Source organism: Peromyscus maniculatus, chromosome 6 (assembly GCF_049852395.1).
Source record: "Peromyscus maniculatus bairdii isolate BWxNUB_F1_BW_parent chromosome 6, HU_Pman_BW_mat_3.1, whole genome shotgun sequence".
NCBI lineage: Eukaryota > Metazoa > Chordata > Mammalia > Rodentia > Cricetidae > Peromyscus > Peromyscus maniculatus.
In genome coordinates, this window is record NC_134857.1 from 698510 (window position 1) to 711202 (window position 12693).

General features: G+C 46.0%; 1 protein-coding gene across 2 annotated transcripts in view; it reads left to right on the top strand.

The window, feature by feature from the left end:
* The first annotated feature begins 1210 nt into the window (after positions 1–1210).
* Positions 1211–12693, top strand: part of Ankrd50 (ankyrin repeat domain containing 50) — a 37037-nt gene continuing 25554 nt past the window's right edge. Inside the window, exons 1-2 of one of the 2 annotated variants that reach the window (XM_076573794.1) lie at positions 1211–1232; positions 2413–3694. In XM_076573794.1, the coding sequence (XP_076429909.1) occupies positions 3183–3694 (512 nt within the window). In that variant the 5' untranslated portion in view covers positions 1211–1232; positions 2413–3182. Of the gene's footprint in view, positions 1233–1581; positions 1743–2412; positions 3695–12693 lie in introns of those variants that run through there. The other variant, XM_076573793.1, reaches the window with a different exon arrangement.

A 12693-nucleotide genomic window follows, 5' to 3' on the forward strand; every position in this document is an offset into this window, starting at 1 on the left:
TTTTAGTTTAATGAGTAACTAATCTCTAATGGGGAGAAAACAACCAATAAAAGACAAAATAAAAATTAGTCTACAAGGAAATATATTTGAAAGTGTGAATAATTTCAAATTTATGCAACTGTGAAGATTTAAGAAAAATTAAAAAACAATAAGGAAACTATTTTTTAAATTTCTTTTCCCAGAAAGACCTTCTGTTAGAGAAAATATGGCTAAGAAATTAAACAATATATGCGAGCCAGCGGGCTTGGTGGCACACACATTTGATCTCAGCATTCAGTAGATGGGGGCCAACAGATCTCTGAGTGTGAGGCCATCTTGGTCTACACAGGGAGTTACAGGGCCTCCAGGGCTGCACAGTGAGACCCTGTCTCCAACAAAGCCCAACTAATGTATATACCAAGAGCAAATATCTGCTAATGTTATTTCCAGTATTTAGGTAATTGATAAAAAAATAAATTTGGTAAAATTATATGTAAGCTATTGTTAGTTTTTCTATTAGGAGAAACAAACTTATAAAAGTGAATTGTCAGACACAAAGTGAAAAATTAAAATCCAAAGGGCCTATGACTGTTATAGCTGATGACAGTCTTTCAGCAGACATGATCCATGCCTGTAATCCTAGCACTAGTGAGGTAGAGGCAGGACAGCTATGCGCAAGGCCAGCTTATGCTACCCAGGAAGACTGCCTTTCAAAAACACTATTCCATGTCAGTGGGGATGGCCGACTAAACCAGGTTTCTCTAGCTTCTGGTCCAGGCCTAAACTATTCCTTTAATTAACTTAGCGAGTAGTTTACTGGAAATTACAGGGTAAATTAAAACAAACTAGTCTACAAATACATTAAAATCTCTCCACTCACCATCTTGCCCTATGCTGTAGGAGACACAGGCTAAGTCATGACTAAAGCTGTTTACCCAAATTGTAGCTTTGTAAAAATCGGCTTTCTGGCAGCTCTGGAGAATGCACCCATTTCTGCAGGTTCGCTGCGACCAGGACAAGGTGCGCGGCACTACAGGTGCAGGAGTTAAGTGTATGCGAGAAGACGCCCCGCCCCTCAGCCTGGGCGGGCCTAACTGAGCCTCCTTCTTAGCAAGGCACGGGGGGCTAACGACAGGCCGGCTTTGCACGGGAGAGCCCCGGGACCCACCGCACAAAGGCAGCCACGGAGCCGAGCTTGGGGACCAGGACGCCGCCTTACCCCGAGTCACCGGCCGCACCACCGCCTGCTCTAGGTCGGTGCCGGTGCAGAGGACGGTGGGCGGGGTGGGGCGGGCCCGTGGCCCGTGGGGCCTGAAGGGAATGGCTGGGCAGATGAGGCGGGGCTATGAGCTAGGCGGGGCCTGTGGGGAAAGAAAGGTTGGGCAGGGCCTGCCAGAGACGGGCCAATGGAGTGGGGCTTGAGTGGGCAGGGCGGGGTCTATGTGGGACGTGACCTATCAGGAGGGGCGTGGTCCGCGAAGGGCGTGGTCTGCGTGCAGCGGGGCGGGGTGGGGCGGTGTCTGTGAGGGGCGGGCCCTGTGTGGGGCGGGGCCTGCGCGGCGGGCGGGGCGCTGGCGCTGGCGGAGACAGTCTTTGCGCCGGCGGCGGTGGCGGCTGTGGGGGCTGGGCGGAGCGCCGCGGTGCGGGGCGGCCGGGCTGGCGGCGGCCGGGAGCCGCAGGCGGGAGCGAGGCGGAGCGCACCGGGGGCTGGGGCGGCGGAACGGCTGCGGGGAACCCGAGAGCGTGGAGCGGAAAGGACTGAGGTAACCGCGGGCCGGGTGGAGCGGCCTCTGTCAGCGGAGCTCGGGCCGGGCGGGTCAGACCCTCTCTGGATTCCCGGGGCTGGAGGCGGCGCCCGCGGCGGGACCTGGGCCGCGCCCTGCCCGCGCCGCACCGGGCTGCACCTCGTTCCGAGCCTTTGTCTGTCAGCGGAGCCGGGGCCGGAGCTGCGGCCGCGAGCACGAAGGGAAGCAGGCGACCTCCTGGGCCCGAGTGGGGACTGCCTGCCCGGGCTCAGCCGGCCTTCAGCGGGAGCAGGTCCGGTGCAGCCGCAGCCCGGTGCTTCCCCTAGGGTCTGCAAACTATCAACAAAGAAGCCCCGCCGGACGGGGCAAGCCCGAGCTGCCTCAGTGGCGCTCTTGCACAGCTACACTGAGAGGGCTTTTGGACTGAAATCCTGGGTGTTGCTGTAGGTGGCATAAAGTACCATTTTGTTTCCGTCTCGACAGTGAGGCTTTCAAAATCTGGGTTAATTCTGTTAAAGTCTGTCTCGGAAGCATACCCATAGGAGAAGAAAAAAGTATAGAAAGGAAAATGGGTTTATTTAAGGGGTAATCATGTAACTTTTTGAAAGTGCCTTATGGGGTGAGTTGTAACAAATAGATTTTAACGCGGTGTTTGGCACTAAAGATATCGTTGTTTGCTTCATTTTAGTTTTGGGAATTGTTGACTGCCTGGACATGGGAACACCGAGGAATCTACAAACAGGTCTATTAAGAATCTGTCATCTCAAAAAATTTATTTTATGAATGTTTTCCATTAAGAAGGTGTCAACAGAGGTTTGTGATTTTTGCCACATAAGAGACTCTAATTTGAAACAGTTCCCTGGCAGTGGTCAGATGTCTGAAACTGGCGAGAGCTAGGCTGTAGGCTCGGAATGCTCATCCTTCAGCGAGAGAGGCACAGCGCTACCTACATACTGTCTAAATGCAATCTCTCTGGTGCCACTTAACATAATGGATGGCTTTTCTGCATCTCGATTTCAGATAGAGCACTGAGGTTTGCAGTGCTGTGGGGGCGTTTTCTACAGATCCAAGCACTGGCCGTTCGCTTCTGTTTCCAGATGTGTTTTCTCATTTGTGTACTTGAAACATCTACCATCACATGAACTCCACATTGAGCCACAGAGTTCTGTGACCCCAAGAGATTCAGGAATGGTGTTGCCCAGCTTCGGGACAAGCCAGTTTCACATCTGCTTGACAATTAAATAAATATCTCCTTTGCTAATTAAGGCTATGGAACCAAATAAAGACATGCACATTCTTTTGCCAAATGAACTCTGGGGCTGTTGAATTTCACTGTAACTGGCCATTCCCCGTTAACTAACATATAAGTTATGCACAAATGGACGTGAAGCCTGTGGCAATGTATACGGATTCTAGCCCACACTGAAGATTTAAGAGCAAAACAAAACAAAACCTATTATGACTAATCCTTGGGAAGAGAAAGTCTGCAAAATGGCCCAAACGAGTCTTCTGCAAGGGAAGCAGTTTTACTGTCGCGAATGGGTTTTCCACAAACTTCAGCACTGCCTCCAGGAGAAGTCAAGCTGCTGCACCAGTGCAGCCAACACGCAGTCCCTCGTCGGGAATGCTGGGAATAATGCTAGTGCCATCTCTGGGAAGGGGGCCTCCTGGGGTGTGTTGCTGGTGGGAGGGCCCGGCAGTGGGAAAACAGCCCTGTGCACTGAGCTCTTGTGGCCAAGCTCACCAGCCAGCCTACAGAGAGGTCTGCACCGCCAGGCTCTGGCTTTCCACTTCTGCAAAGCCCAGGACTCGGACACTTTGTGTGTTGGAGGGTTTATCAGAGGTCTGGTAGCCCAGATCTGCCAAAGTGGACTCCTCCAAGGTTATGAGGACAAACTAAGAGATCCAGCCGTCCAAAGTCTCCTGGAGCCTGGAGAGTGTGAGAGGAACCCAGCGGAAGCATTTAAAAGGTAACCATGTCTATGCATCCAAGTCTGAGATGCCTCTCAGTTGTTGGACGTAAATCACTGTTTCTCACTACACCTCCTTAGTTTTAATAGAAAAGAAAACCAGACTTAAGCTTTGTATTGCATAGTATGTGGCTTAGAAGTGAAGCTTAATTTTGCTCATTTAATAACAGAATGCCCCTTTCTTAAACAGTGCCTGTAGATGGGGAGGGGAGTTTGTCCTAAGACACAGCTATTAGGTGCTGGGACACTGGGGTGTGATTTCACGGAGGCCAGCTTTCGTTCATAGTAGTCGTTACAGTTTGTTTAACTACGAAAGGTAATTTCTCTAAAACAGTCCTTAGGAAATGTGTTTATGTGGTAGAGTTTATTCTCCTGTTTTCTAAAGGAAAGGTTGAGTGATCTGTGTCGATCTTTATAAAATAAATAGTGAACATCTGAAGCATCTTTATGCTTTAAGTGTTGAAGACAACATTGTCTTACTCATGTAAGAATCTCTGATAGAAGGGTTGGGGTAAGGGAACATGTTGCTTTTGAAAATGGTTTCAGATGCAAAGCTGTATTCCAGGAAACGCCATTCCTTGGAGATAAGTTTGGCTAGTCAGTCTCTCATGGAGAAGCAGTCCTGGTGTCCTCTGTGCCTCATTTTTGCTATAGTGTTCCTGTTTCTCCTCCACACTGCCTACCTCCTCCAGGGCCAAGTCTGTGTAAAGTGCTCTGCACTCTCAAGACTGAGAGGTTTGTGTGTCTGGAGGAGGGATTTGCAAAGGATCACAAAAGCAGTGTTTGCTTCATGTCCTGAAACCTTCAACTTTTGCAGGTGATACTGGAAGTATTTAATGATAGCCCACACTGTGGGGTCAGCAACTTAATGCTAAGTGTGTTACAAATAGTAAGGCATGTAATTTTCTTAGGAATTGTGTCATGTGGGAACTTTAGTCTATTTTCCTGATGAGGAAGCTGAAGGAGAGAAAGCAGAAGGAAGTTACCTGACGTTGAACAGGTTAAGTTGCATACTGAAGCGTTAACCTACATATTCTTTATCAATAAACATTCTGGAGTCAAGGACCGGGGTAAGAACCTGAAGGACCAGAGAAGCAGAGAAGCCACAAGTCCTCTCCTACCAGCTCCGTTCCTTCCTCCAAAAGGGCCAAGATCCCTCTCTGCCCCACCTTACTACTTCCTGTCCTATCTGTCTTCAGTCCTCCAAAATCTCCGTGGTTAAATTTGGTCAGCTAGTGACTAGCTCTGCCCTCTGACTCCAAGCAAGCTTCATTGGTCAGAACACGATCAAAATCTCACACAACATAACCTGACATTTGAAATATATCTGTATGTAATTGTAACTAGAAGAGTTGCTTGATGAACTTCTGAGAATAGAAGTCGTAAGTGGTAAAGGTGGAGAGCTGGGAGGTGTTGGCGTGTATTTAGTACCATGTTCAGATGGCCCATAGAGTGACAGAGTGGGTTTGAATGGGAGATGTTCCCATAGACTCTTGTGTTTCAAAGCTTGGGCCAGTTAGGTGTAGTCCTAGAGGTGGGGCCCAGCTTAAGGAAGTGGGTCCCCGGGGATAGACCTTGAAGTTTGTAGCCCCACCCTATTTCCTCTCTGCTCTCTGCTTCCTGACCGTGGAAGTAATGTGACCATCTGCCCCAAGCTACTGCCACCATGCCTTTCCCATTTCAATGGACTGTGCGCCCCCAAACTGTGTACCCAAAGCGCTCTCCTCTTAAGTTGCTTCTTGTTAAGCATTTAATCACATAATGCAAAGTAGTCATATAGGGAGAGTCACCGCGAGGAGTGAAGATGAATAGTTTAAATATGGAAGTCAGCTTGGGCTAGGGTTTGAGAGGTGTGGTGTTCTTCTAGACTTGTTAATGTGTAAACACAGCCCAGTAAAACACTGGGCAAATCTTCTGTTTTGCTCGCCATCACATTCAGGGCTCCTGCCTGTGAACTGATGAGGAAGTCGGTACAAGCTTGTGGCTCAGACTCAGGCAGGTGGTAGGTTTGGTGGAGGGCAGGCACCCTGTGTGGAAGCCTTGCACGCCTTACAGATGGCACATAAGCACCCCTCTTCCCCCTTACTGCTTTTTCTGAATGTAACTTAATAATTAAGGAGCTAGGTTTTAAATAATTCCATAAGCTATCTGGGTGACATCTTAATTACTTCTAGAGTGTGCCATCTGATACCTAAGAGTTCAAACTCTTGTGTGGTAACTTTGTGCCCCCCCCCCTTTTTTTTAAATGTATTCTCATCCCAAGCTTCTCATTCTTCATAGTATCATTGATTTTCCTAAAAAACATTCAGGATATTTTCTCCTATTCAAACTTTAGTCTGTATTTATTTTTCTGCCTGATTTGAAGTTATTAGCTAATCGAAGGGAAGGAAGCCAAGCTAGGGCCCTGGGTGAAAACCACACCCACTGCCCTTCTGACTGACGGAAGTGCTGCCTCTTGCGGGTCTTACCTATACTTCTGTGTGTCTGCTTGCTTGACTTTCCTTTCCGTCATTTAGCAAGAAGTCCCTCGTGAGCTGAGGCCTTTCATCGTGGGTTTCCCACCCTTTAGGACTCTAGGAAGTCCAGTAAGCCCATTATTTGTACCCTTCCCACTCTGGTGTTTTGTTACAGCAGTACAGAGTGGACCCAGACAACTCACTTTGAGCTCTTCAGAAAAATGGATTAGGAACATGTTTGATTTGGACCTGAAGAGACACCATTCAGCAGGTCACCCAGGAGAAGGCTGTTGTTTCCAAGTAGCTGCTTTATTTGGGGAGAAATAGTAGTAGACAGTTAAGGGTGTGTGTACTAGTTAGGGTTACCAGTTAGGGTTTCTGTGACAAAACACTATGAACAACTGGGAGAGGAAAGGGTTTATTTGGCTTATGCTTCCACATCAGTGTTCATCGTCAACAGAAGTCAGGACAGGAACTCAAACAGGGCAGGAACCTGGAGGCAGGGGCTGATGCAGAGGCCATAGAGGAGTGCTGCTTAATGGCTTGTTTATCATGACTTAGCCTGGTTTTTTATAGAACCCAGGACCACCAGCCCAGAGATGGAACCATCCACAGTGGGCTGGGCCCTGCCCCATCAATCATCAGTAATGAGAATGTGCCACAGGCTTGCGTACAGCCCGGTCTTCTGGAGACATTTTCTCAATTGATGTTCCTTCCTCTCAGTTGACTGTAGCTTATGTCACGTTGGCATAAAACTAGCCAGCATGGTGTAAAATTAGATAATTGATGCAGGATCAAATAAAATATAAATGTAAGCCTAGAAAAATAGAATCATCCTTTCTCCTTTCAGTAAAAATTTCAAAGCCAGCTTTTGTAGCATCACTTTCTTAACATATAAATCTTGATAGCATCAATGGCTTTGTGAATACACAGGAAACATCAGCACAGCAGTCTGTAGTTAAAGAGGAAAAAGCTGAGGAACTGGCTGAGGGGAGAGTCAGTCACATCTTCTTCATCCACCTAACTGTCCCCCTCGATTTCACTCTTTAACGTTTTCCCTGTATTTTACTTAGTCCATGGTAGACTGTGTGGTACCACTAGGTACATTCTTACATGACGTGATGTGTGGCTGGGTTTATTGCAGTGACTTTTAATCTGGTGACGCATGCAGCTGCTTTCCCCTCAGTCATGGCATGCTGCCTCTCAGATGTAGTTGTCCAAGTTTCTCCTCTCTTCATTCATTCATTCATCCATTCACCCATTCATTCATTCATGAGCAGACAGTGAGAGTCGTGCCGAGTTTTGAGTCGAGTTGTCCTGTATGCAGTGTATGCCATCAGAGAGACGAAATTCTAAGTAGTACCCATCCTGCTTCTACGAACAGAGGTTAAGGGTGAAAGGTCCCTGTGGCTCATGAACACTGTGCCACACACAGGATTGTTTCATTTAATGAAGAGACGTAAACACCACTATTGCTTGTTTCTTTTCATTTTCATTTACTTATCAATTGTATGTTTTTGCAGGGGGTTTTTAAATTTCATTTCTGTTATTCAAAGGAACTAAGTTTATAATGCTTTCAGTTTTATTTGTGCTGAGAACTCATGGCTGGTTGCTTTCTTTCTGCCCCTCCCCGTCCCTCAGGTTTTCCTTACAAAGCTGTGTGTTTTGCCTTCAATATGGCTTCTTTTCTAGTGTTAGAACAAGTGATGCAGGCTTCCCATGAGCCCTGTAGCCATTAGTAAATCCCAGTTATTTGTGAGCAAATGTAACTATCTCTGTAGTGAGGTGTTGGGGGCAGTAGCTCCTGTGTGCTCTAGAAGCAGGACAGAAGATGTCATTTCACTAGGCTACAAACTGCCAGCTAGACCTTCCAGGTCCTGTAGATTTAGGTGGACACGGTGCCCAGAAGATTTCATCTCTATCTCTGCCTTTATTTCTAGATGACACTCTCGCAGGTTTCCCTTTCCTCTGGTATTAAGTGTAGGTGGAATCGAATTGTGAAGGAGTATTAAAGATGGGTGAATGATTCTAGGTACTGAGAGTTTAGCAGTTAAATGTGTCAGTGGTCAAGGGCAGTGGACTCACAAAAGAAGATCTCCAGCTGAGAGATCAATCCCCGTCCCCACCCTACAGAACAGGAATCCTGGAAGGTCTGAATCTGTCAGGTGACTTCATCTGCCATCTCCATTTTCTTACCTGGGGTCTCTTACTCACACAGGCATCCTTTGTTCCCGCCTCTCTTCACCATCTTCATGATGTCATTCGTGCCTGAGGAACTTTTCCTGTCTACTGTAGTGCTTAGTTAGCATTTTGCATGATGTCAGCAGCTGCTAAGTAATTATCATTTAATGAATGCATAATGCTGCTTGCCTATCTAAATTATTCCCTAACATAACTGAAAGGCTGAAGCCTTTGAATGAGTTAAAAACAAAAATATTGTATTGTTAAGGCTAGTTTTAAATGCAGAACAGACTAATGTAGTGACTGTTAATTTAGTAACCTTCTGTGTGAATTGGCATCAGGTAATTTAGTGGCCAGATCCCCATATCTCATCTCACCTCTTCAACAGAGGACTCAGGGCTGAAGGCCGCTTTCCTCTTCCCCTGTGTGTGCTCATGGCAAAATATTCTGTTTCTATCACTTGTTTTTTAATAACTAATACTACATAGGATAACTATCATTTTCCATTCTTTTTTTAAAGTATTTTTGAAAATTAAAAACGTGTGAGTATATGTACATCAGAATAAGTTGTCGGGTCTCCAGGAGCTAGAGTAATAGGTGGACATGAGCCACTAGATGTGGGTGCTGAGAATCAAACTCAGGCCCTCTGCAAAAACAGTAGTTTCCTTAACTGCTGTGCTGTCTCTCCACCCTCCTCATTTTTCAGTCTTAAGTATTTCTAAATTGAAGATCCCTATAAAATTGTTTAAACACAGCAAAAACTATGTTTTCATAGACAAAACTTTGCAGGTGTCTTTCAGGTCAAGATCATTTTCACCCTTTGCTCTACCATTTAAAATATTTATTTATTTTTAAAAGCATTTTTAATGATATGTATGTGTGTGTTTGTGTATGGGTTTGTGCACATGAGTTCAGGTGTCTGAAGAGGCCAGAAGAGGGAGTTGGATCCCTTAGAGCTGGAGTGACAGGTGGTTGAGAACTGCCATGTGGGTACTGGGAACTGACTCGGGTCCTCTGGAAGATCAGTAAGCACCCTTAATCCCTGAGATGTTTCGCCAGCCCCGCTCTATGATTTTCCCCTAGGATGGGTTTCCATTTTTTCGAGCCTCCCACTTCTCTCCCTCAGATCTGTTCTCTTGCTCCAAGGTGGACTCTGAGAGCTGAGCACCTCAAGTGCTCTCTGTAGCTGCTCCAAATCCTTGACCTCCCAGCACTCATGTAACCCCTGACACAGCATTTTACTCCTGTGTCCATATTTTTTATTTATTTTGGATAACTTTTATTTTTATTTTAGACCAAAAAGAACAAAGTTGTGCCCTACAAGTCGGAATATTTTTACCCAGTTCCAGATTTAACATTTACATCCAGATTTTTGTTCGTTGCTAGGGAAGGTTCTCTTAACAGTCAGGATGTGGAGTCTGGGCCAGCTGCTGTCTGCGTGTGGGGCTGCTGTGCTCTGGTTGACTCTGTCTGCACTCTTCCATGCAGACAGTTGCATTTGTTTGTATATGTCAGAAACTCCCTGAGTGTTCTCTACAAGTTTGCACTCAGGGTGCCTTGAACTTGTGCCTGTAAATGGCACTTCTTCCTCCTCTCTGTCACCCAGTTCTTACTGAATGTGACTTCTGTCAGGCATACTCACAGGGAGATTTGGGTGTATGATGGGTGGACTCTGAGCTCGTGGCTCAACCTGCCTTTCACTGTCATTGAGAGGTCCTCATTGTTCTTTCTTGTGGAGCCCCTATGACTGTTCTTTGGTGGCTCTTCCTCTGCTTGCTCTCAGGTTTTCCTTACAGAGCACCCTCACATGTTATTGATGTACACACTTCTATCTTACCTAGTGACATAGTCAACAGTGCAGCTTTCTAACATGTTGGCAGAGGGACAGTTAATCCTGAGCTGTACCTGTCATTCGCTTGGCCATCCCTCATTAACCTTTGTTCAAACTTACTCTTCCAAGGTGTCTTTCCAGTTTCTTTTTCTAACCCGTGTGTGTGTGTGTGTGTGTGTGTGTGTGTGTGTGTGTGTGTACATGCACATATGTATCACCTATGTGTCACCTTGACACACATTTATTAAATAAATGCAAAAAAGGTGTTGTAAATACAATCCAGAGATACCCTAATTTGATGCTTATGTACAAAGGAATGAAGTAGAAAACCATGGAAAGATTTGGTTTTCCATAATAGGCCATCATGTTTCTGTAAGAGCAGAAGGGTTTGTTGGTGGAGCTGAAACAAGGTAATTTCATAATGCAAGTCCCAAATCCAAGCTGAAGTGTTTCAGGCCTTGGGTATGGGAGACTGCGGGAGTCCAGCTGTGATTTGCTCTCACCTTTTGAAGAGTTCTTAGGTGGAAGAGAGAGGAATGAGAAAATATCAGATAGAAAGATAGACCTAGATGATGAGAAAGACAGACGCAGGATAGCTTCAGGAGGGCCTGAGTCAATCCCCAACAGCCCAGAGGTTTATTGGAAAGGGCATGCCAATGGGCAAGGCAAAAGACCTCCACATTGCAAGATCAAAGCACACCGTACAGCCAAGTATAGACCCTTCCAAACACTTGGTAAACACACCTGAGGTCAAGTCGTCCCATTATGAAGCCCTGCTGCGTAAAGCAAGCTCAGATTCTCTGACCCTGGTAAGGTCTCACTAGATAGCCTCTTTGGGCCTCCACACTTGGGTCTAACAGTGTTGCAGTGTAGAGTTTCTGTGTCCCATGTTCAGAGCCAAGGCTGCAGTGAAGTCCTGAGACACAGCACAGTCCAGCTGCCAGACACACCTAGATTTATTCTGCATTTTATGTTGAGCTAATTTTGGGTTGTGGTGTTCAGAAATCTATACCGTTATGAAGTTATTTTTTGAAAGTTATTGAACCCCATATGGAGTTGCACTCCACAGTTGAAGCAGCTGAGTTCTAGAGCCATGCCTGTCACTGATTTTCTTGGGATTGAGGCCTGTGCCATGGTGGTAGATGTGGCTTTAACAGAGGCTTCAGTGCAGCTTTTCCTCAGGTACTTCTTGCCATCACCATGGTAACAGAACTGTGATGAGAATGTGCTCTAGTTGACCTGCTGGTCCAGGGATGATGACAATTACCGAGAGACAGGCCAGCTGCAACTTGACCCCAAGCCTGGAGTAGATAAAACACCCACATAGACACAAAGGAGAGAATACATAATTGTTCTTGGGGGTGGGGTGTATGATACAGACCACGATTATGAAAATAACTGCAAAACTAAGAAGAAAGGAATATTTCAAGTGGGAGGTCATTGTTTTCATTAGAAATCTGGCAGTCATGGGTTAATCAGTTTCACTCATCCATATACTCAATCTGTCAGCAACTTGTTTTACTTCCATGATTAAGCCAACACCTCCTGTTTCCACTTCCTACCATGGCTAAATCCCTCTGTTACCAGAATTATAGTAGCCTCCCATGGACCATCAGAGAAAATGTCAGGTCATGTTACCTCTCCCCCTTACATCTGACAGCACCTCTTCCATCTTGAGAGAAAAATCTGAGCTCTCCATGGTTTCCTGCTGGCCTTGGCCTTTGACCTTGCCCTTCAGTGCCTTGACCCTCTTCCTTGCTTTGGAGTCACACTGTCTTTATCCCATCCTTGAGATAGGTTATGTTACAGCCAACACATTTTTGTATGGCTGTTCCTTCTGGACCTACTTGTGTGTCTGTGACGTTGCCTTCTCAGAGCCTTCAGAAGCCTTCCTTCAGCCCTGGTCCTGTTTTCTGTGGTACTGGGGCTCACACTCAGGACACACACAAGCTAGTATGCCCTCTGAGCTACGCTGCCACCCTCAGTTGCCCTGTACATACTACCACCCCACTCTTCTCTCTGTTTCTTAATGATCACGACCTTGGGGTTATTTCTGTGTATTTTTAACTGACTCTTTGCCTACCGTTTTGAGCAGGAGAGTATGTGGTTGTTAGACTATAGTAAGAGCAATCACTATTAAACTAATAGCCAACTACTTGTCTTAATATAAAACATTCTAATTTTGGCCACATCGATAGAAATTTTATTGTTTTAACCATATTTGATTCTAAAATACTCCATTTTCTTGTGTGAAACAGTTATGCATATAGTTATATGTACTACACAGTTGTAGATGAACAAATCTCTTTTACATCATCTCCCTGCTGTAGCCAGAATACTCCCATTTTCAGAGGGAATGAAAGTGAGAACAGCTAAGGAGGTCCTTCTTCACCTCACTGTGCCTCTCTGAGAGGTCTGAGGCCTGGGATACCTGGTGTCCCAGAGAGGCACTCTGCAGATGGTGTGATGTAGCCAGTATCATTAGGCAGTATTTTCCTGTGTGAGTTGACTTTATTTTTATGCATATGTGT